The 21,533-nt window shown below is 45.1% G+C and overlaps 1 protein-coding gene, 1 long non-coding RNA gene and 1 other non-coding gene across 6 annotated transcripts in view; 1 reads left to right on the top strand and 2 right to left on the bottom strand.

Moving 5' to 3' along the window:
- Positions 1 to 21,533, bottom strand: part of LAMB4 (laminin subunit beta 4) — a 97,599-nt gene that overhangs the window by 22,092 nt on the left and 53,974 nt on the right. For all 4 annotated transcript variants that reach the window (XR_004277116.1, XM_032306026.1, XM_032306027.1 and 1 more), the window contains 9 exons: positions 16,965 to 17,142; positions 15,731 to 15,874; positions 14,073 to 14,304; positions 13,241 to 13,398; positions 11,554 to 11,778; positions 10,724 to 10,944; positions 6,159 to 6,255; positions 3,120 to 3,495; positions 215 to 375 (listed from right to left, as the gene is read on the bottom strand). Coding sequence is in view for 3 of the 4 variants with exons in the window: in XM_032306026.1 (XP_032161917.1) it covers positions 215 to 375; positions 3,120 to 3,495; positions 6,159 to 6,255; positions 10,724 to 10,944; positions 11,554 to 11,778; positions 13,241 to 13,398; positions 14,073 to 14,304; positions 15,731 to 15,874; positions 16,965 to 17,142 (1,792 nt within the window). In the remaining variant the exon portion in view is untranslated. The remainder of the gene's footprint in view (positions 1 to 214; positions 376 to 3,119; positions 3,496 to 6,158; positions 6,256 to 10,723; positions 10,945 to 11,553; positions 11,779 to 13,240; positions 13,399 to 14,072; positions 14,305 to 15,730; positions 15,875 to 16,964; positions 17,143 to 21,533) is intronic.
- Positions 1,854 to 7,303, top strand: LOC116569649. Its single transcript, XR_004277117.1, has 3 exons — positions 1,854 to 1,970; positions 2,854 to 2,954; positions 6,344 to 7,303. It is a non-coding gene; the product is annotated as an uncharacterized LOC116569649 (long non-coding RNA).
- On the bottom strand, positions 15,392 to 15,495 carry LOC116569756. Its single transcript, XR_004277180.1, has one exon. It is a non-coding gene; the product is annotated as a U6 spliceosomal RNA (small nuclear RNA).

Here is a 21,533-nt window from a genome sequence, read left to right on the forward strand (position 1 = left end):
GTATTCATTATTTTCAGCACATGCTACCCAAGTTCTGTCCTGTTGAAAAAGTTGAAATATTCGTGTTCAAATAATACCTTTAATGGGTGTGTTTTCAGGTCCTAAAGTGCTCAGGCTCTGTGGCAATGAGCCCCGGGCAACTTGCTAACGGCACGCATGATGGGGCCGCCAGCAAGCGCCCATCCGTGGGGCCTCCAGGCGCGTTTTCTCTTACCCGTGATGCTTGCGCTGCGGGCAGGGGAGCGCAAACCGATTTCTCGCCGGAGTTCTTCAAGTAAGAGGTCTGCTTCATTCCTCCTTCTCCCTATCCTTTCTTTCAGATCTGGAAACTCACGCACAGCTTTCATTTGCACACTTAGCTGCATGATTTGTTCCCTGGAGGGGAAATGACAGTGAATGTAGCGAAGCTTGTATTCCTGTTGATAGACCAGCGAAAAAAAAACACAACACTGCCCTCATGATCAGACAACCTCATAATTAGAACCGATCTTTCTTCCCCAATGTTGTTTGACAGTTTGTCGCTCTGTTCATGGTTCCTCTCTTTCTTGTCAATTCAGCTTCTGGGAATATTTTAGCACTCACTTAAAACACAATCCACATATGAGGTCTAGCAGGACAAGGGCTTTGAATCTTTCCATTTCAACTATTTAGACTCTGTCTGTCTCCTTTTGCTTTGGGTTTGCAAAAACACTCATTCAGATACGGTTTATTTAAATCCATGAGATCCGACCTATATTCAGCTTTCAACATGGGAGTCCTCACCCAGCCTAAGGAAAGAAGCAGTTCTATATCGAGAATAAATCCGCTCCCAGCAAGGATCCTTCTAGTACCTCTGCTGTACAGGGTCCTTGTCATTCCCATGAGTGACGAGGAGGTTTCCTTGTTGGTGACAGTACCCAGGCCTAGGGTATGTTTCCTCGCCTCATCTTCTCCATGGTGCTAGCTCTGTCCTGCTTCAATGTGCTGGGCTCAGCACCCATTATTTTCAAGGAAATAATCAGTAATGTCCCTCATGCTAAGGAAATTTGGTGCAAATTGTGATGAGTACAGTTGAGGAAAATGACAAAATGAATCTCTGGGACTAATTTATCTTGGCAGAAATGCAAAGCATTAACTAATGCTTCCTAGCATTTTCTGCTCTAACTCTCCCTTCTAATCTACAGACTTTTCCTTCTGGCGCCAACTGTCAGGACCATAATTCATCACGTTAATAATAATAACAATGATAGTAATTACTGTTATTACAAATGTGACTCTTGAAGCCCAGCAATGCGCCAGGCACATGCTCAGTAGCGCGTCTAATTCTCCCAAGAAATCTGTGAAATAGATTTCACAGATTGTGAAATAACTTGCCCAAGGCCACACAGCAATACATGGATTTCAGTCACGGCACCTGTACTCGTGACATCCTGCTTTCCTGTCCTCCGCCTCACTCTTTGTCGGTAGTTTTCCCAGCAAGCATTTGTTACATTACTGAAGGGAGCCTGGAGAAGGTAACCTCTGCCTCCAGGGGCCACTTGGTCGGGTGACTGCCCAGGAAGCACAGGGAGGTGGGAAGATGGAGAAGGAAACACGTGTCTTTTTCTGAGGAGGTCATGGAAGGCTTCAGGGAGGAGGCGGTGTTTTGGTGGTTGCTAAGGAGGAAGAGGAGCTCCGCAGGTGGCTTGGGAAGGGACAGACGTGCTGGTGTCTGGCAGAAGAGGCCTGGCCCTGGGACTCCTGCTCCTCTTGCTGTCTTTCTGCTCTACTCCGAGGTCCTGTGGTCTCTTTGTTTAGAATGCCTACTGTCGGCCGGCTCATTCTGCCTGACAGGACCACTTTGTTCTCCATATTCTAGAACCACAAGCCTGTGGTCCATGAGCCAAAGCTCATTCTCAGACACATTTACTTGGCCTATTCGGTGTTTCTAAGAGCACCGTTGGATTAGCTGCTGTATTTTAAAGTGGGGGCCTTTGCATAAAAATCTGGAGGTCTGACATCTCTTAAAAAGTGGGAAGATCTGGGGACCCAAGGTTCAAATCCTGCAGGGCAACAGTCTTTATGAGGCTACAGATGTGCTCGCTTTCAGCTGCCAGCCTGGCCTGGCCCTTCCTCCGAACTATGTCGGTGGACTCTTACCTTCTTTCTTGTGTAACTTTTAAGCTGTTATGTACCTCTGGGACTTCCTGCCTGATGAAAATGAATGGCCTTATATCGACACTGGTATTTTGTATAACATAAAACTCTGCATCTTCAAGTATTCTTTAATCCGGGATCTTTGATAGCGGGGCGGGGTGGGAGGAAGGGGATATTCTGCTACATAATCAGTCTTTCTGACTTCTTAGTAGACTATGTGCTCATAGAAGGATGGAGAACTGTATCCCGTGCATCCTGGTTTTTGCCCAGAGCAATTGTCAAATTTTTTCTGTAAAGGGTCAGATAGTAAATATTTTAGACCTGGCGGGGGGGCCTAGTCTTTGCCACAACAGCTCCACCTGCCCTTGTCCCAGGAAAGCAGCCACAGAGGACAGGCACATAAGTGGACATGGCTGTGTACCAGCAAATCCTCATTTACAAAAGAGGGTGGCCTGCGGGACTTTTGCTTGTGGTTTCCTGAGCCCTGACCCAGACCAACCAACATAATTTCCAGAAATGTTTGATGTGTGCTGTATAAATATATATAACATATAATAAAAATGACAATGCATTTTGAGGAACTTCTCACACTTGCTCTATGACTTCACATTAACGTATGGGCTTTCCAAGCAACCAAAGAATTTGGGAGGATTCAGCAAATTTCCCCCTGGGTGCCTGGTTGGGAAAAAAAAAAATCTGTATTATAAATGACCCTTTTCCCAATTTTGTGTCTTTCAGCTCTGCTGGGTTTGGGCTTTCCAAAACCAAGCTCTTAATGATGGATTGCCTTTTTGTTCTAATCGATGTCATCTGGAAAGATCCCATGAAATCCTAAGTAGGTAAGAAAGAGAAAGACCATCACAATGACCAACCTGGACACTGACTGAAAAATTATTTCCCTAATGTCCACATAGGTACATTTTGAAACTGAAGCCTTTTTAAAGCTCCACGGGAGTCAAGGCACATCAGGAACTTGCTCTCTATGGCTTGAGCACAAATCTTACCGAACAGAGTCCTGATAATCCTTGACGGTTGAGAATTCCCCCGATGAGAAAACAGGATGTTTCAGAATCCTTTCTATTTCAGACATGTTCTCTCTGAGGCCTTTGAAGTCGGCCTCGCAGACCCTCATGGGCTCTCTTTTATCTCGCATGTTAGCGGCCAGCCTCATTAACCCCTGCACCGCTTCGGAGAGGGCAGAAACCGTGTGGTCCCAGGGATCAAAGCAGCCATGACACGGCAGACAGGCAGGGAATTCCCGGCCATGACCCCGGGCGCAGCGATCGCATCGCGGGCCGCCAACCCCCTCCCGGCAGTGGCACGTGCCCGTGTCCCGGTCACAGGTGGGCTTCTGGGCACCTTCCCTGTTGCAGTCACATGCTAAAATGAAGACAGAGGGAGCAGAGAATGTCAGTCACTTGGCCTATTGCTTCTGGCTCAAGAACAAAGCCCACTCCTCTCCCCGGAAAATATCCCCGATGCCCAGTTTTAAGGTGAACATTTAAAAACCGGTATAATTACAGAGACCTGGCGGTGGCCGTTACATACAGCACTCCTCTTTTCGTCCCACTAACACATCCGTTCATGGTTCCCAGATGGAGATACCAGGTGTCGTCTTTACTGTGTGAGTGTTCTTGTGTGGGTTCCTTCACCTGTTCGATGACTAACCTGGACCCAGCAGGGGATGTCACACTAGCGTCTGGGGCCACTCCCCCTGTGGGTGACTCAGGCGTGTCGGAGACCCTCTAGGAATTCTCGTGACCACACTCTGTCTCAGGAAAACCCAGCATGCAGGTGCTGATGCACGCCGTTTTCCATTACATAAGGAGAACCAGTCCAGCCTCCAGAAAAGAGGGGAAATCACTCCATCATGTTTACCCAAAGGAGTTGAAAACTTATGTCCATGCAAAACCCCGCAGACAGATGTTTATGGCAGCTGTATTTATAATTGCCCAAACTTGGAAACAACCAAGATGTCCTACAGTGGGTGAATGGGTAAAGAAAACTGTGGTACAAGGGATATTTTTCAAGGCTAAGAAGAAATGAGCTATCAAACCATGAGAAGACACAGAGGGACCCTAAATGCCTGCCTCCTAATGAACTAAATCAATCTGAAAAGGTGATGTACTGTAGGATTCCAACTACCGGACATTCTAGAAAAGGCAAAACCATGGAAATGAATAAAAAGATGAGTGGCTGGCATGGGCTGTGGGGAGAGGGGTGGTGAGAGGAACAGGTGGGGCACGGAGGATTTTTAGGGCAGTGAAAATATTCCATATGATGCCATCATCGGGGGTATGTGTCCTTACACATTTGTCCAAACCCACAGAATGGAAACTACCAAGAGTGAACCATAACGTGAACTGTGGACTTGGAGGTTATGGCGTGTGTCAACGTGGGTTCATCAGTTGTAACATGGGGGTGTTGGTAATGGGGCTGGCCGTGCATGTGTAGGGGGTGGAGATATATGGGAAATCTCTGTACCTTCCTCTCAATTTTGCTGTAAATCTAAAATTGCTCTAAAAAAAAAGTTAAAAAAAATAACAGCAACAGATGCTACATGTAATTCAGTTGAGTAGCCTTTTGATTAAGGCTGAGGACGGAGAATGGATAGAGCTATGGAAGTTACAGCAATCTCCAGAAGGTCAGGACATCATTAGCCTGTGTCACTAGACTAACTGCAAGGAAAAAGTGATTTAAAAATGCATTTTACAGCTTGAGTAAAAATCCCGATTACAAATAAAAACTGATTAACACACTAGGCTCCTCAACTAGATCCCATCTGTCCAGCACATTCACTTTGGCTCAGAGGCCTCAGCAGGAGCCTCTCCGGGGCAGCACTAGGTCAAGTCACCAGCTTATTAATGGTTCTTTTCCAGGAGTGTTAGAAAAGTCTATGGCCCCAGTTGATCATTTGCAAAGTTTTCTCTATCAAAGCTGAAAGCATTTCAGAACACGAGATTATTGAAATATTAGGAGGGCACAGGCAAAAGATGCTCAGACAGATTTTCCAGGAGCCAAATTCTTCCATGGTTTTTAACGTCTCCATTCCAGATAGAAAACTAAGTGGGACTGGGGGGAACCACTGAGGATATGGATTTGAATGGGGCAAGGAAATGAAGGCCATTTATCTTAGCCACAAAAGCACATTTAGAAAGGAATAGAGAGGAGGAAAAAGTTACCACGTGTGGCTATGTAGAGGTGACTGCGATAAGCCCACCACATTGGATATTTCTTTGGACTGACCTCTTTTGGCAGCAGACCGCAGAGATTCACAAATCCACTAACCCAGATTCTCAATCTACTGTCCAATATGGTAGCTACTTAGCACCCGGGGCTGCTGAAACGTAAATGAATTGAACACATGGTTCTTTTCTTCGTCCGCACTAGTCACATCTCAAGTGCTCATCAGCTCCCAGGCCCGTGACCCCCTGCATCCCAACGGTGCCAATTGGACCATTTCCATTGCTGCAGAAAGTTCTGTCAGACGGTGCTGCTCTAAGCCCAGCAATCAGTGCTAAGACATGGGGCGAAAGGCACTAGAACATGAACTCCACGAGCATAGGGGCCTTGCCTTATCTGCTCACGACCTAGCGCACCCAGGAGGCATTTTTGTGAATATCTTAAAATAAATGAAACAGGGAATATCTGAAAGAGCCAGAATTACGAGATCCAAGTTGGGGAAACATTCCCTCTTCTTCTGGCTTCCTATGAACCATCTCCCGGCCTGCACCTCCCTCTAGAAGCTGTTTATGTCAACATGCTTCCAAATAGCAGAAAACAGGCCACAGGTCATGACCTCAGACGTCTGTTGCATTTTAGGGACTTTGAGGAACTGCAATCAGGCTTCAACACATGTAATGTAGCCAAAGGCTTGACACAAATCTTTTTATAAGGCTATAAAAAATACTGTTTTCAAAGCAAAGATTGCACATTGTGAATTTTCTATCAAATAAAGGAATTTAAAATTCAGCTGGTTCATAGCATGCCTGTGGTCAGACCAGGCGGATGGTCCTTGTGTTTTTAGAATTAGTAATACTTACGAATGCATCGCCCCAGTGGGTCACGGTAATAATCTTCCTTGCACTCGCTGCAGAGTTTCCCGTCATAGCCTAATTTACACGGACACTGGCCTGTAAGCTGGAATAACAGTCATGGGTGAGGAACTGCCAAGCTTTATGATCTAAAACAAATAATGAATCTTAATATGAAATCGTTTTCCCTCCAGTGGTTTAGAACATACAGCTGTGCAAAGGCAGAGGAAGGATGATATTCCCACGGCCAGCAACTACCCTCAGCAAGACCACGGCTCAGGAGCTGATGTGTTTTGGCTTTGGGCCCCTGAATATACCGCCTGCTTCCAGCTGTTTGAGGCCAGGTGGCCCCAAGCCGGGAAACATACACAGATGTAAATGAAAACAAAACACATCACGGGAAACGGGCCACATTCTTTTCCTCTACAGTTATGGGAGTTCGTGCATGATGAACAGAGAGGCTGAAGGCCTGGATGAACATTGATCAACTGATTTGGCAACTAATGTTTCCATTATGGAATGTACAATGGAGCTTCTCCCAACTGGGCTAGTGTTTTGCTCAACAAAGCAATATTTTTTTGCAATTGAAGCTTAATCATTTAATGATGGTTATTTTACTGTGTTTTGGGGGAGAGGGCTAATCTTTTGTATACCCTCTCAATGGGATCCTTGACCAGCCTTTCTGAAAACTGGGGAGGTTAGAAAATTCACAGGAGAAAAATACAGAAGCAAATCACTATTGTCAGAGTACTTGGTTATACTTGATCAAATTTGCTTAAAGGACAGCTCCATCGGTAGTCTGACTTATAAAATGACCAGATCTACACAGCTTCTGCCTTTCTTTGGCATTCCCATTAGCTTCTGCTCAAATATAAGGAGTTGTGGTGAGCAGGCTGTCCCTGAGACCTGACAGACTTCTGGTTGTCCTTAACTGTTGGGCAATCTTTCCTCTCATGGGTGGAAAGTCTGCTCTTTTGTAACTTGTTGCTGTTGTTCTGAGCCCTGTTGCACAAAAAGGGCGCCCCCCCCTTCCCTGGGACAGTCCCTCTCCCAACTGGAGATGACCATTCTCAATTTGCATTTGCTTCTTTTCTTTGGACTGATCACCCCTAATTCCTTCAAGTCTTCACCCCAGAATAGCAACAGTACTTCCTGATTGGCTTTCTTGGGACAGGTACTAGTTTGTAAATAGAATGTTTAAAAGGTAGGACGCAGAAGTAACAACATTGTTCCTATGGCTGTCCGACCAGTGCAGAGGACTGTAGGACAGTGACTGGCCTGACCCCGAGTGTGGCATTCCCACCGGTACAGCTGGAACGGACACTGTGTCTTTGGCAGCCTGGCCACCACGGCTGGCTCACAGAAGCGAAAATCCTCAGATGTTTTTCACACAAGCTGGTGCCAGGTTCTTACTCCTACTCTGCATTGATGCAATGGATTTTAAAAACCCAATTGCAAAACTTTTACTTTTATCCTGGTACCATTTCACATTCTTCTTTCCAGCCAACAGGATGGGCTGTGAGGATATCTTGTCTTGTGTTCTGTCTTTATCCCAGGAGCTTACAACTTTGCCATATCTGCAAATTTGATAATATTTGGGAGGCATGTTTCCCCACCTCAATCCCAACTGTTGATGAAAATATTGGATTGCACATTTGGCTCTCGCTCTGTAATAATGCACCAAGGATGACCTCCTGCCTGACATAGAGACATTTACCAGTGGTTGTTTAAACAGCTGGGAATCTAAATATCCACCTGTCTCTCCTATACTCCTGTGAAAATGTTTCCTGATTTTAAAGAGCAGTCTTCCCCAAGGAATCCCCAATGGACCAGACAACCCCAAATACCCTTGTCATCAGGGGGTCTTCCGGTTAAACCAATGCCATCTGACTTCTAGCTTCATAGCCTTCCCTTAGCCTCCATGACTGGACTGTGGTCTTCGTTGAATCCTGCTGCAAAAATGCTTCCTAAAAGGTCTACGGGGCACCTGGGTGACTCAGTTGGGTAAGCATCCAACTCTTGATCTCAGCTCAGCTCAGGTCTTGATCTGAGGGTTGTGAATTCAAGCCCTATGTTTGGCTTTATACTGAGTGTGGAACCTACTTTTTAAAAAAAGGAGAAGAAGCTAAAAGGTCTAAGAACCATGCCCAGTGTGGTATCATGAACATTGGGAGTCCCTCTTGAATTAGGAAGCCAAGCACTCACGTGGAGATCAATCATTTTGTTCCACGGTCAATGGCAGCAGGTGTAAGGTGGGGGGAATATGAGCCACGTATGGTCATCTGGTGCTCAGATACCATTCTCCAGTAAAAGGAACCAGGTCTCCTTAAAGAAATGGCTAATTCAGGGCACCTGGGTGGCTCAGTCATTTAAGTGTCAGACTCTGGATTTCGGCTAAAGTCATGATCACAGGGTCATGGGATCAAGGCCCGCATCAGGGCCCTGTGCTGGGCATGGAGCCTGCTTAAGATTCTCTCTCTTCCTCTCCCTCTGCCCTTCCTCCCACTTCTCTCTCTTAGAAAAGAAGGAGGAGGAGGAGGAGGAAGAGGAGGAAGAGAAGGAAAGAAATGGCTTTTCCTAGGATAGTGGCAAGAAATACACCAGATGAGCTTAGAGTACCTTGTCATGCAGAAAGTGCTTTAAAAAATCCAAAACCTAATAATAATGAGGTATGTCAAAGGGACATAGAAACCCATTGAAATTACTCCCAATGATCAGAGCTGGAATAACATGAACAGCAAAATAAAGTCATATCGGATTGTAACTTGAAGTATAGTATAAATACCCATGACTCCATGTAGATATTAAAAAATGATTAATAGATGAAGACCTGGGGGACAACAGATAAATCTCAGTGCAGAAGAATTCCAATAATTTATGGAGCTACTCTGCCCTCAAGGAAGGAGTGTGAGACTCCCCGCTCCTCATGTGTAGATTGTGCATGGTGACTTTCTTCCAAGGAGCACAGTATGGAAAGGAGGAAAGAAAGTAACTTTACAGAACAGAACCATGACAAACACTACCTCAGCCTGGTGACTGGGATTCATGTCAACAGTGCTAAGTCATATAGATGGTGTGCAGCCTTAAGAGGATGTTATGAGAACAGCACTTTCTCTCTGTGGGCTTCTTCCTCAATCCCATAATCCAAGTCCAAACAGGAGAAAACATCAGATAAATTTGAATAGAGGGACATTTTCCAAAACCTTCCTCAAAACTGCTAAGGTCGTCAAAAATAAGGAAAGCCTGAGAAACGCTACAATGAAGAAGAACCTGAAGAGATAAGATGACTAAAGGTAATGGGGTGTCCTGGATGGGGTTTGGGAACAGAAAAATGACAATAGGTGACCAACTAAGGAAATATGAGTAAATTATGGACATTAGTTAATGATACTGTGTCAATATTGGTTCATTAATTGTGACAAATCACCATACTAATGTAAGGTGTTAAAAGCAGAGGAAGGTGGGTGTGGGGTCCATCTTCTCTGTCCTATCTTCACAACTCTTCTGGAAATCTATCTTAAAATAAAACATTTATTAGGAAAAAAAGTGCATGGAGAGGTAGGGGTGTGTGTGTGTGTGTGTGTGTGTGTTGGAGCAGAAGGCTGGAGAGAAAGAAGAAGAAAGAGAAAGGAAAACAGTTCTATACATGAGAACTACCTTCAAAAGTTGACTTGCCTAACATTTGACCTTTGCATCAGCTGAACAGTGGAACTGAAATTGGAGATGAGCCACGCTTCTCATTATTTTTAGTAGTTGGGAAAAGTCCAGCTTCTTAAATTAGCATTTTGATTTCAATTAAACCCTGGTCCCTGCAGTGTGGACAGACTCTAAAATTTCTTCTCATTGTTTTACCCTTCCCTCCCATCTCTATTAATGTGGCAAGTGTTTCAAAGAATGTATTTATTAAGCCAAAGACCCTGATCATGCCATGAATACTTTTTTTCCATATAGATGTTATATTTGTTTCAAAAGTTCTATGCCCGTTATTTTATGGACTAAAAATCGCATGTGCAGCTAGGCAGCAATAATGGTATGTTACAGAACACAGGTTTGCTCCTAGTACACTACCCTGCATTCCTTCGAAACAACTGAGATTGGTCTGGTAAGAAAAGAGGACATCTTGTTTTCCCCATATGTAAAGCGATTGGTGAGCTGTAGGGAATGACAGTTTAATTTCTGAAAATGGAACTGCGGTTTTGCAGGCATGCATTGATTTTCATTCTGATCATCAATTCTGATTAATAACCAATTTCTTGTAGCTTTCCTATGATCATACATACAGGGTAGGAAAAGAGAAGCTGTCTGTGTTTTGCTGTGCATGAATTCTGACTTCCCCAGTCACAGAGAGGCTTGGAGAAAAGCAAAAGAAGCCAAACTTGACCTTGAGACCCTCATTCTCATTTTTAGTGTTTTTCATTCCTTGTAAATGCAGACTCTATCCCTCTATGAGGCCAATCCTGTCCAAAAACACTAATTAACAAGAGTATATAAAGAAGACATTATTTGCAAATTTGGAAACTATGTCTCCCCCTCCCTTCCCACTCTAGCGCTCTGGAAAGTTCAAAGCATCTTGCCTGGTCACAGCGGCCGCCATGAGAGGTCCGGGGGTCACAGTCGCATGGCTGGCATCCTCTGCCAGGGACAAGATTCCAGTGTCCATCGGCACAATGGTCACAGGCCCGGCCCGTGACGTTGGGCAGACAAGGGCACGTGCCAGTGTCAGGGTCACAGAGGCAAGCTCCCCGACCAGGGTGACACTTGGCAGGATTCACCCCAGAAGGATGGCAGGAGCACCCTGAGGAAACAGAGCCATTGCTGCGGGTAAACTCAGGGACAACACTGGCATTCAACAAACATACAGACATTGTATCGTTTCTCAGAAGGGCTCATGGAGGAGGCACCTCACTATGTTTCAGGTCTACCAAAGAATCTAAGTAGGTTAAACCCATTCAGCACTTCTGATAGTCCCACATAGCGATTTCATGTGGTTCTGCCGACTGTGTTCCGAGAGCTCGCAATTAGGATGACTGAAAACCTTGCTTTTCTGCCTGCCATTCACGATCTGAAAACAGTTCACTATGTTGACTTCAGTCAACTGAAATAGTTAATATCTTCTAAAAACTTCTGCCACCCCCCCCTTTTTTTTTATATTATAGACTCAACCCCTGGCCCTCTTCTGCCTCAGTGGTTCCCAAACTGCTACATTAAAGACACTGGATGAACTTGGTCCCAGTACCGATTCTGGGAAATTCTGCTCAGTGGGTCGAAGGTATAGTCTAGGAATTGGTCTGTTAATATCCCAGCCCTGTCCCCAGGTGATCCCGGCACATGCATGGAGGACCTCGCTCTGCTGCCATGTTCCCAGCCCCCAATCCACCCTCCCTGGGAAGCCGGACAGACTTACTCTGGCAGGTCTGATTGATGGCCGATCCAAAGTGACCTGGTTTGCAGAACTGGCAGTGGGGCCCCTGCGTGTTGTGCAAACACTTCAGGCACTCCCCCGTCAGCCGGCTGCAGGACTCAGGGTCCGTCACGTCGGTGTTGTTGTTGCAGGCACATGGTTGGCAAGGTGCTCCCGAAATTCTGGGATTTCCGTAGAAACCTGCAGAGCACTCTCCACACTGCTTACCTGAAAAGAAGGGAGAGGAAATGGGAATGACATGAGAAGCGTGTGTGTGTCTGTGTGTGTGGGGGGGTGGTGTAGGGGAGCAGGGGTGGAGACGGGTACAGAGAATAATTAGGCTCTTCAAGGGATAATGAGATGTCACACGTTGGGGACGTAGAAGGAAAAATGTTCTGAATTAAAACATTCATTTTAATTTATTATCCAGTCAGAGAATACAATGATTATTCAGAACTAAAAAGTCCTTGGTGAGGAACACATTCTAGTCCTTATATAAGAAACTAGAGTATTAGGCACAGGATCCCTGGATCTTTCTATAACAGGGGTCACCCAAGTGTCTCAGGACCCAAAGCCAATCTCACCTTGTGTTCTCTCTGGGGTACCCCCACCCCCACCTGCTTCTGGAGGTGAAGCAGCAGCACCTGAGATGGGCTCTAGCAGTGTAGATGGTGACTGTGGTTTTCGTGATGTGTGCACACTGGAGGGTGTTTTTATCAAGCACTGGGTGGAAAAAATATCCCTTTCCTCCTTTACCTGCTACCTTTCCAACCACCAGGGAACTGTAGTCAGTTAGGTGCCCAAATTGTTGGTCTATCCACCCCCCCCATTTTGGTTCATTCCATTTAGGAATGCTCTCATCAGCCAATCCTGGTCTCAGTTCTGAAACACTGACCAACCAAGCCAGAGTGGACATAAACAAGAAACTACGCAGGAAGAGGTCAAAATGAAGTAGAGACATAGGTAGCAAAAAGAAACCAAAAACAAAAAACCAAACCAAAACTAGCCACATCATTTATTACCATGATGGTAACTATCGTTGGAGAAAATAGCAGCACCATATTCCCAAACTATGATTAAATCAAGTAGCTTTCATGTTTTTTCCCTGTTTGCCTTATATGTTTACACTCATGCTTAAACTCCTCAAAATAAAAGTTTTGGTAGAGGGACAGGCACAAATACTGAATTGACTTATATGGTGTCTATATGAGGCCCAAATCAGTGCTTCAAGATCTGAAAAAAATAAATTATATTCGTGAAATATCAGTCAAATTGACTGGTTGGGATTACATAAAGTATTTGATTAAAATTTTTTATGTTTTAATTGCTTACATTATATGTTATATGAGACATATATATTACTTACTCACCCATGTATCTAACTTATCATGTGATGGTTTTATTTTAAATGAATCTATTTGATTTAAACTCATTTGGTCAGTTAATGTTCCAGAATGTTATTTTAAAAAAAAATTATAGCTTAGAGGAATGAGCTTTTCATTGTTTGTTTCTGAATCCTTCAAATCCTTTGTTCAGTAAAGCAGCAAGATACCAGATTGTGTCTTCTTACCATTAACTTATATTCAGGACCACTCAGTTGTTCAAAGCAGAGAAATTATGAACATGGGATCCGTTTTTAGGTAGCATTATGGGACAGAAGCAAAAAGGCAACATGAACTAGACTACATACCTGCATAACCCTGAAGACAATTGCAGATCACATCTGAGCTCCAAGGATGCTGATAACAGGAATGGGCAAAATACTGGCTACTCGAGGGAACGTCTGGACAACGGCAAGGACGGCAGGACTGTCCCGAAGGAGGATTCCCATAGTAACCATCGATGCATCTGGAAGATAATTGCTTTTTACCAAACGTTCCTGGAGAAAGCTCACTAATGTGAGCCAGTGTGGATTTGTTATGCGCGAGGACAGTGCAACTCTCAAAACAGTATTTTAGAAGATGCTTTCTTGCTTCCTTGAAGGGATTTTTTTTGCTTTACATTGAAAGTCCCAAGGCGTACAGTCATTAAACTCAATATAGTAGCAGGGAATGTACATGTTATACTTTAGGAACATAAAAAACAAGATGCCAGGCCAATAAATCCCTGGTTTTTTTTTTTTTTGTTTGTTTTTTTAAAGATTTTGTTTACTTACTTGACAGAGATCACATGTAGGCAGAGAGGTAGGCAGAGAGAGAGGAGGAAGCAGGCTCCCCACTGAGCAGAGAGCCCGATGCGGGGCTCGATCCCAGGACCCCGAGATCATGACCCGAGCCGAAGGCAGAGGCTCAACACACTGAGCCACCCAGGTGCCCCAAATCCCTGTTTTTTAATTTAATCAGACATGGTCTGGCTCATCACAAGATCTTGAAGGACATCAGGAATGACGCTCTACCTCCCCCCACTCCCTATAGCAATCGTCTGCACTTAAATACCGTTGAGTCTCTACCCAGTGGTCCTTCAGAGGGTGTTGTGACATCGGAACAAAAGAAACAAAATTAAAGTACGTGTGAATTTCCTACCTTTCACAGTTTCTTCCAGTTGTAAACCCTCCACAATTGAAGCACGAGCCTGTTTCGGGATCACAAATTTCCGCGAATCCATTACAAAGGCAAGGGCGGCAGCTGGGGAACCCAAAGTAGCCTTCCAGGCACCGGTCACAACGGTGGCCAGCCACCTCCCCCTGGCAGGAGCACTGTCCCGTTATTTGGTCACATATAGGGCTCTTTGAGCCTTGTGGATGACAGTGACATGCTAGACAAAGAAAGAGGACATGTTGAGTGGGGGCAGGTGGTGTGCTGGGGGAATGAGTAACAATCCTGATTTTGTAAACTTGAACTCACTGTCACATCCCGATCAGGCACATAAGGTGAGTCCGAGAGCCGGGCGTGCACCCAGTACCGGGTCAGTGTTTGTTGAATGATTCCCTGAGTCATCCAGTGAACTGTACGCTGTGAGCCACTGGGGTTTCTAAGCACTGTTTCTACACCAGACCTCAACAAAGAGCGTGTTCTTAAGGACTCAAACTTTCACTCATCAACTCAAACTTCAAGATTCAAAGAATATAAAATCCCTTCTCAAGGTGGTTGGATCTTTCCTTTTCCTAGGTGAGGTCATAGAGGCTCAATCCTTTTCTAGTGAATTGTTGAGTCCCTGGAGCCAGTCTTCCCTACACGAAGACAGGAGGCTGAAGACAGGCTTGCTCCTCTGTGTTTACCTGTTTGTGCATCGTAAGCGCTTCATCTTTTTTCTTTTCTTTGTTGTTTTTTTTTTTCCTGTTTTTGTTTTTGTTTTTTAAAGAAAGGGAAAGAGCAGTGATCATGGACCTAAGCACTGTCTGCTAGGCAATGACCAGGAAGGTATGCCATCTCTCTGAATCATGACTAAAAAGATATGCTGTTCCTTTACCTGGAAGAACTAACCTATCCGGAGATACCCACCAAGCTAGGCTTCTGCGGAGAACAGTATTCTCACTAACGGTTTACAGTGTGAACAGAGAACTATATCCCCTGAACACGGGAGCCATGAGACTGGATTACCACTGCATCTGAATAAAGACCTATCTAAGCCCTTATTAATGGGGAGCTTCAAAAAATCAGTTCCGCATTTTTTTGTGACCCAAGCATCAGACAGGGTGATATCCAGGTGGCAGAGCTGACCCCATCCTTGACTCCTCAATCTCATTGTGCTTTCGACCTGGCCAGCCGTGCGGCTTCTGTGCCAGATCGTAAAGCTGGGCTGGCACAGCCAACACCTTTCCCTGTGTTCGCACAACCTCCCTGGACTGCCATCTCTTTGATACACACTGCACACTCCCAGAAGTACGGACTGTGTTTTTACCACCACCCGTGTTGCCTTCGCAGATTTGCGTGTCCTCCTTGCACAGGAGCTGTGCTGATCTCTGTGTCGTTCCAGTGTTAGGATATGTGCCATTGAAGCGAGCACCATCACTCACGATTACTAAAGGAGCTCTGAATCCAGTGGGTGCCCTCAGAAGGGATGAATGAAATACGATGGGAAAATTCTCCTGTACATTTTATCTACGCAGACAGACAGCCTGAATCATGGCATCAATTTCCCAGTCCCCTTGTTTTGGGGAGTCCCATACTGATTTTCCTGCCTTCGAAACTCCAAGGTTGTGACCACGCACGCCCTCCCTCATCCGTTCTTTGCTACGTACGGTGACAGCCATGATGTCCCAAGCCATAGCTTCCTGGTGAGCATCTGTCACAGCAGCGCCCGGCCACATGAGGCTTGCATGGGCACTGGCCCCCAAGTCGGCTGCAGCGGGGCCCCACTGAGCCCTGGGGGTGACACTTACAGGCTGTGGGGAGACAAAAGAGGACAGTTAGAGGTGAAGGAAGTGACGAGAAGCACCTGGTCCTGTTGGGAGCTTTAGTTCACTTCATTTGCATTTGGTACTTCTCTCATTCTTGACTCCTTCATCTGTGAAATGGGGAAATTATAGCACCTACCCCAGGGGATCACGAGGATTAAAGACAATAACGCCTGTGAAATACTTAGAACCATGGAGCAGGAAGTAAGTGCTCAATAAATACGACAATATACATATCTTAATAAATGTTACTTAACAGGTTAGCGAAAGGCTTAAAAGAAATTGTTTTAAAAATGAGCTGTTCCAAGATAATTATTATTATTGATATTATTCCTTCAGTTCCTGATGATCTATGTTGGTGCTGGACTATCTGTTTCATTTCCCTTATTCTGTATCTTTCACGGGGTTGTGGGAACCCTGCAGTGTAATTTTAGGATAAGCATTTGCCCAGAACTCAGGAACTCCGGGCTCTCACTGGGGGGAGATTTTGTAAAAGCCATTCCCCGGGAACATATGACAAAGTTTGAAGAAATTTTTGAATGTCATAACTGGAGGGAAGGTACTACGGATCTTGAGTGGTCAGACAGTAGGGATGATGCTAAACTTCCTATTAAGCACAGAAAACCCCCCATGAAGACCCTTCCCAACAACAAAGCTTTATGCAGCCCCAAATTTCAGATGTGCTAAGGGTGAGAAGCACCGCTCTGTGGCTTAGTGAAATGGACAAGTTACCTAATGTGTTTGGATTCCAAGAGTCTTGATCATTGAATGAAAGTCTGATGGTGAAGGACATTGTTTACAGTTCTCTCCAGCCCTAAAAGTCCAGGGCCCCAAATAAGTATTTTAGGACCAATGTTCCGTATCCTAGCAGCCCAATGCTACTCCAAAGCTCCTTTTTAATACACTTACTGTACTGTGCATTGGGATTCCAACACACAGCAGACTTTGTTATATATCTAATCATTGGGAAATTGGCATTGACACTGATTGTTTGGAGGCGATGCTAAAATAAATTAAATCGATTCATTCACATTCTAAAAAGCTGTGTGTCAGTAGAGCCCATTGGGCCACCACTCACCTACTGCCCCATTGTGCAGCCTGGCGGACATGCTGACTATCAGCCTTTCACACACATCAGGGAGCACCTGGGGTCCCGTCTTCGAGGCAATTTCAACACAGCTGTGTAGCTGATATTCATCTAAGTCTTGCTTGCTGCAGAAATTCTCCAGTGAATTGATTTGGGGAATCAGAACAAGCTTTTGAAATAATACAAAAAGAAGTCTGAGGTTCATAACCGTCTCCCGTTTAAGATTCTACTTGTATAAACAATTAGACCTATGAGAAAATGCTTACAACTGAAGATTTTAAGATTTTTATTGTGTTTAAGAAATCTTTAAATATTTACATTTATTGACTTGAGACAAAGAAAATAAGACTTTTTTCTTTTTACCTTCCTTATTATATTTTTTAGCTTGTTCATAAATTTGTCTTAGATTTCAAAGACTTTAGGCTATTTGTGATAAATTCAGAAGTTATGGCTTAGCGCATTCCATTGTATTATTGTGGAACTCTAATTCCACAAAACTCTCCTTCGAAATGTTTTGTCCTTTTCAATTACATATGAACAATAGTGTCCTACATCAAACTATCTGCCTCTTGGAGAGTCACAGTATAGATTAACATACTAAAGCTCTGAGAAGTCCTACAAGAAAGATACTTTTAAACTCCATGCTTCCATGGCTCAGTGGGTTAAGCCTCTGCCTTCGGCTTGGGTCATGATCTCAGGGTCCTGGGATTGAGTCTTGCATCATGCTCTCTGCTCAGCGGGGAGCCTGCTTCCCCCTCTCCCTCTGCCTGCTGCTCTGCCTACTTGTGATCTCTCTCTCTCACTGTCAAATAAATAAATAAAATCTTAAAAAAACAAAACAAAACACCTCAGTGCTTCCATGCTTATTTAACTACTTTGTTCTGTACTCAAGTAAAACTAACATCCCACAAATTCAATATAACTCAGATGCATTTTGTGAATTGTTGGCTTAGCACATACAGCTATTAGAAAGACAAATGCATTGTTCCAGGCTTATTCTCAAAGAGGGATCATCTATAGTTTGATACCTATGTGAAGAAAAACCATACAGTTGTATTTCTTGAGAAGATTTTACCAATGTTATAAGCTACCACTTTAAATGTTTTTCAGTGGCATGGCTGATATAGTGGAGAACATGCTAATGTAAGAGAATCGATCATACCAAGTTGGTCACAACTGAAATTAAGATTTAATTCAGCAGGTCTAGTTAAAAGAGTGAACCAGGTGACCCAGATAGATTTCCCCTGGCCGCCTTGTTTTATCCATACTGAACCTCGTTCCCATAGTCTTTTGCTTCAACCGCCTTTCAACCACCCCCGCTCCAGCACCCCGCTCCAGCACCCATCCACACCCCTGGTCCTTCTCCCTTTGCTGTCTGACACACCAGTGGTGGACTCTCAGCCTTAGATGCCCATTTCACAGTGTCTCCACTCCTCAAACTTCTATCTTCATTCTCTCTGCACTCCCGGAGGGGCCGCTCACTGCCTCTTCCTCTTCTGCCTTCACAAAGGAAAGGGAGCCTCCCACTTCCTGCCTCCCAAACTCCTGGCACTCAGGTACTAGCCCCCACACCACTGCCCCCACCCCTTCAGCACTCACGAAGGTGTGTCCCAGTGGAGGAGATGTCTGCCACCATCCCCTTTGCCCTCAGGAAACTTTTCTGTGGATTATGCTTTCTTTAATCTCTTCCTTTCAACTGGCACTTAAATGTGCTAAAATCTCTCCCATCTCTAAAATCACCTCCTTCATCTCATACTTTCCTTCTGCCCCTGCCTCCATCTCTGCCCTTTGACTCCTTGATAGCCAAATCTCTTGAAACATTGTTTCCTTGGAATCCTCCCTGCCTCCTCCCACATTTACTCTTCTGGCCAATGCCACACCTCTCCTTCCCCCCATCCCTCAGTGTTCTCCCATCAGCCCCCTCCTTACCCCACCCCCCCTATTCTAGGTGACCTTGATAATGGCATGCCTTCCATTACCATCGATACAGATTGCTGATATCTCAATCTAGGTCTCCTGCCCACAGCTCAATTGCGGGCACCAGATCTGCTCAGACAAGCTTACTGGTCACCCCACAGCACTGCAAACCAATGCACCTGCCATCTGCTTTCCTTTTTGTGCCTGTTGGCAGGAAACAGTGCCAGCATCTCCCAAGCTACTCAGTGTAGAAAACTGAAGAAGGTCATCTTTGATACTGACTTTTTCATCATCAACACTGCCTACCCACCTCATCTCCTCGCCCCCACAACAAATCAATCACGAGCCTGGTCCACATAAACTCTTAAATGTGTCTGGGGTGCATTTATCTTTCTTCGTCCCCTGTCACTGCTCTGAGACCATGTAGTTTACCATGATGGCAGCCCGACAGACGTCCCATCTTCCACTCTTGTCCCCCTTCCCCCATCAATTTTCTACCCTGTAGTTGCGGTGATTCCTTAAAAGGCAGTTTGTTCAGATAACCCCTCCTTCAAACCGTCAGTGGCTTCTTTCTCTTACCCCCGCCCCCCCAACCTCCTGGCTCAGTGGTCCTCAATATGGGAGGGGCCGTCCCCTAAGGGGCATTTTGGAAATTCCAAGGGGTAGTTTTGGTTGTCACGGCCATCGGATGAGGTGTGTTACTGGCTTTTAGTGGGTGGGGATCAGAAATCCCAGATGTTTTGACATCAGCCCCGTCTCCTACAGCTTTCGAATGCTCCACCGAACATCCATGAAGGAGAAGTCTTTGCTTATAATTACGAGCTGAAAGTCTTAGTCTATGTTTTAAAAACATGTTTGCAACACACCTGCTTTCCTGTCTGTGTCACACTGAGTGATTCTACACCTATGAGCCTGTCCCTGTCTCATGGGTCTGTGGTGTATTCCTGCCAGTGCACAAACATATTGAAGTACATAATGTTTCTCTATAAATTACTTTCCTTTTATGTCTCTTTGTATTTTGCATGACACTGACATGCTTTGGAAGGTATGTGAGCAGGTAGGCTATGATGCTTGTGAATTGCATTTCAAATCGGTAAAGGATACTGCAAAATATCTGCAACTGAAAGAGGTGGTTGAGTCAGGGGATGCTGGGGATCACTGCTCAAGGCATCCCCAGCTTTTCTGTCCAGTGACCCGTCATGGCTTCCAGAAGCTCTCAGACCACGTTGCCATTCCCTATGTCCCCGCATGTCGGGGAAGGTGCTTGTCTTCACCTGAGCCTGCCGCAGTGTCTAATTCACAGTAGCTACTTCATAAATATTTGCTCAATAAAGAAGCATATATACCTGTCCAGTGTGGTCTCCTCAAGTTGATACTAAAATGACGGTTCTCCAAACACACACCGAGTGAAGAGAGATGCAGAAGGAAGCCGGACAGGCTAGGGTTGGAGATGAGCAGAGCCAACCAGGGGTACATTATCTATAGTTGCTGGTCTGAGGCAGTTTCGAGGGGGCCAGTCCTGGCACCAAGCAGATGGCTCAGATGGTAAGAGTCCCTGTGAAGCTATAGGATTTTGTAATGTCATGACTCACCTCTTCTAGAAACTTCTAAAGATTTTGTTGACCAAGTGGAGTCCATCCCATGGTTTAAAAGAACAGTGGTTTTATGTTCTAGAATGGCCAATACACTTTTGACTCTAAATACGTTTTCATGGAAGCACATATCATGCAATCGGGAAGGAAATTTGTAGCTGTCTCACTCTGTTTGCCGAACAAAAGCCATCTCTGCAGAAGGAGCCTCCAGGGTTGACCAAAGCTTTCACTGGGACTTCTTGGAAATGTGTCCTAGTCTTAGATATCAATGTTAATCTGGCTGCAGGAGAAGAATGAACTTGGAAAGTGCCAGGGCTCAGGCAGCCAAGCATCTTCCCAGAGCAGCAAAATCAGTGGGGTAGAAATAACTGCTTTAGTCTGTAATCAGAAAATGTGCATTGGCTTTCTCCCACTGGGCATCCAGGGTCAGGGGCTCGAAGGGACACTGTAGGTGCCCTGCCCAGATCTTCCCGTTTGCCAGCTGCTACGGCATTGGCTGTTCTTTGCTCACAGCTGTCCCTCTTTCTGGGGACTCAGCCAACTTTTCCAGAAGTGAATGCACTCACTGGGGGGTTGGGGGGTGGATGATTTGGGCACACAGGCCTGCCACTTTGCCTCTCGGGGCAACTGGCTCCTTGGTACAATTATGCTCCCAAGCTCCCTGTGGGATCAGCTACGCTTCAGTGCAAATCACATCCTCGCTCTGTTCCTTCCCCGGTCCCCTGGACCTCTTCTCCCACAAGCATACCCTCAATAAATCAGGTGGACCCAAGTCCCTATCTCAGTTTTGGCTTCTGGGGAATCTGACCCGAATGAGGGATCTAGCCTCTCTTCTGAGGTTCTGATACTTTGCCAAGATCAGGCTGCTTTCCTAAATTTCATTCAGGTTTCATGGTTTTTGTAGCTATTTGTAAGCTTGAAAACTGATCAAATGGAAGTATTTTTCAGGTAATTTCAAATTACCCATTTGTATTATGTATCTGTCAGATATCACTGCAATGATTTTATTTACACATCTGTCTTCTGCATCAGGCTGAGAATTATTTGAGGA

The sequence above is a fragment of the Mustela erminea genome, chromosome 11, assembly GCF_009829155.1.
Source record: "Mustela erminea isolate mMusErm1 chromosome 11, mMusErm1.Pri, whole genome shotgun sequence".
NCBI lineage: Eukaryota > Metazoa > Chordata > Mammalia > Carnivora > Mustelidae > Mustela > Mustela erminea.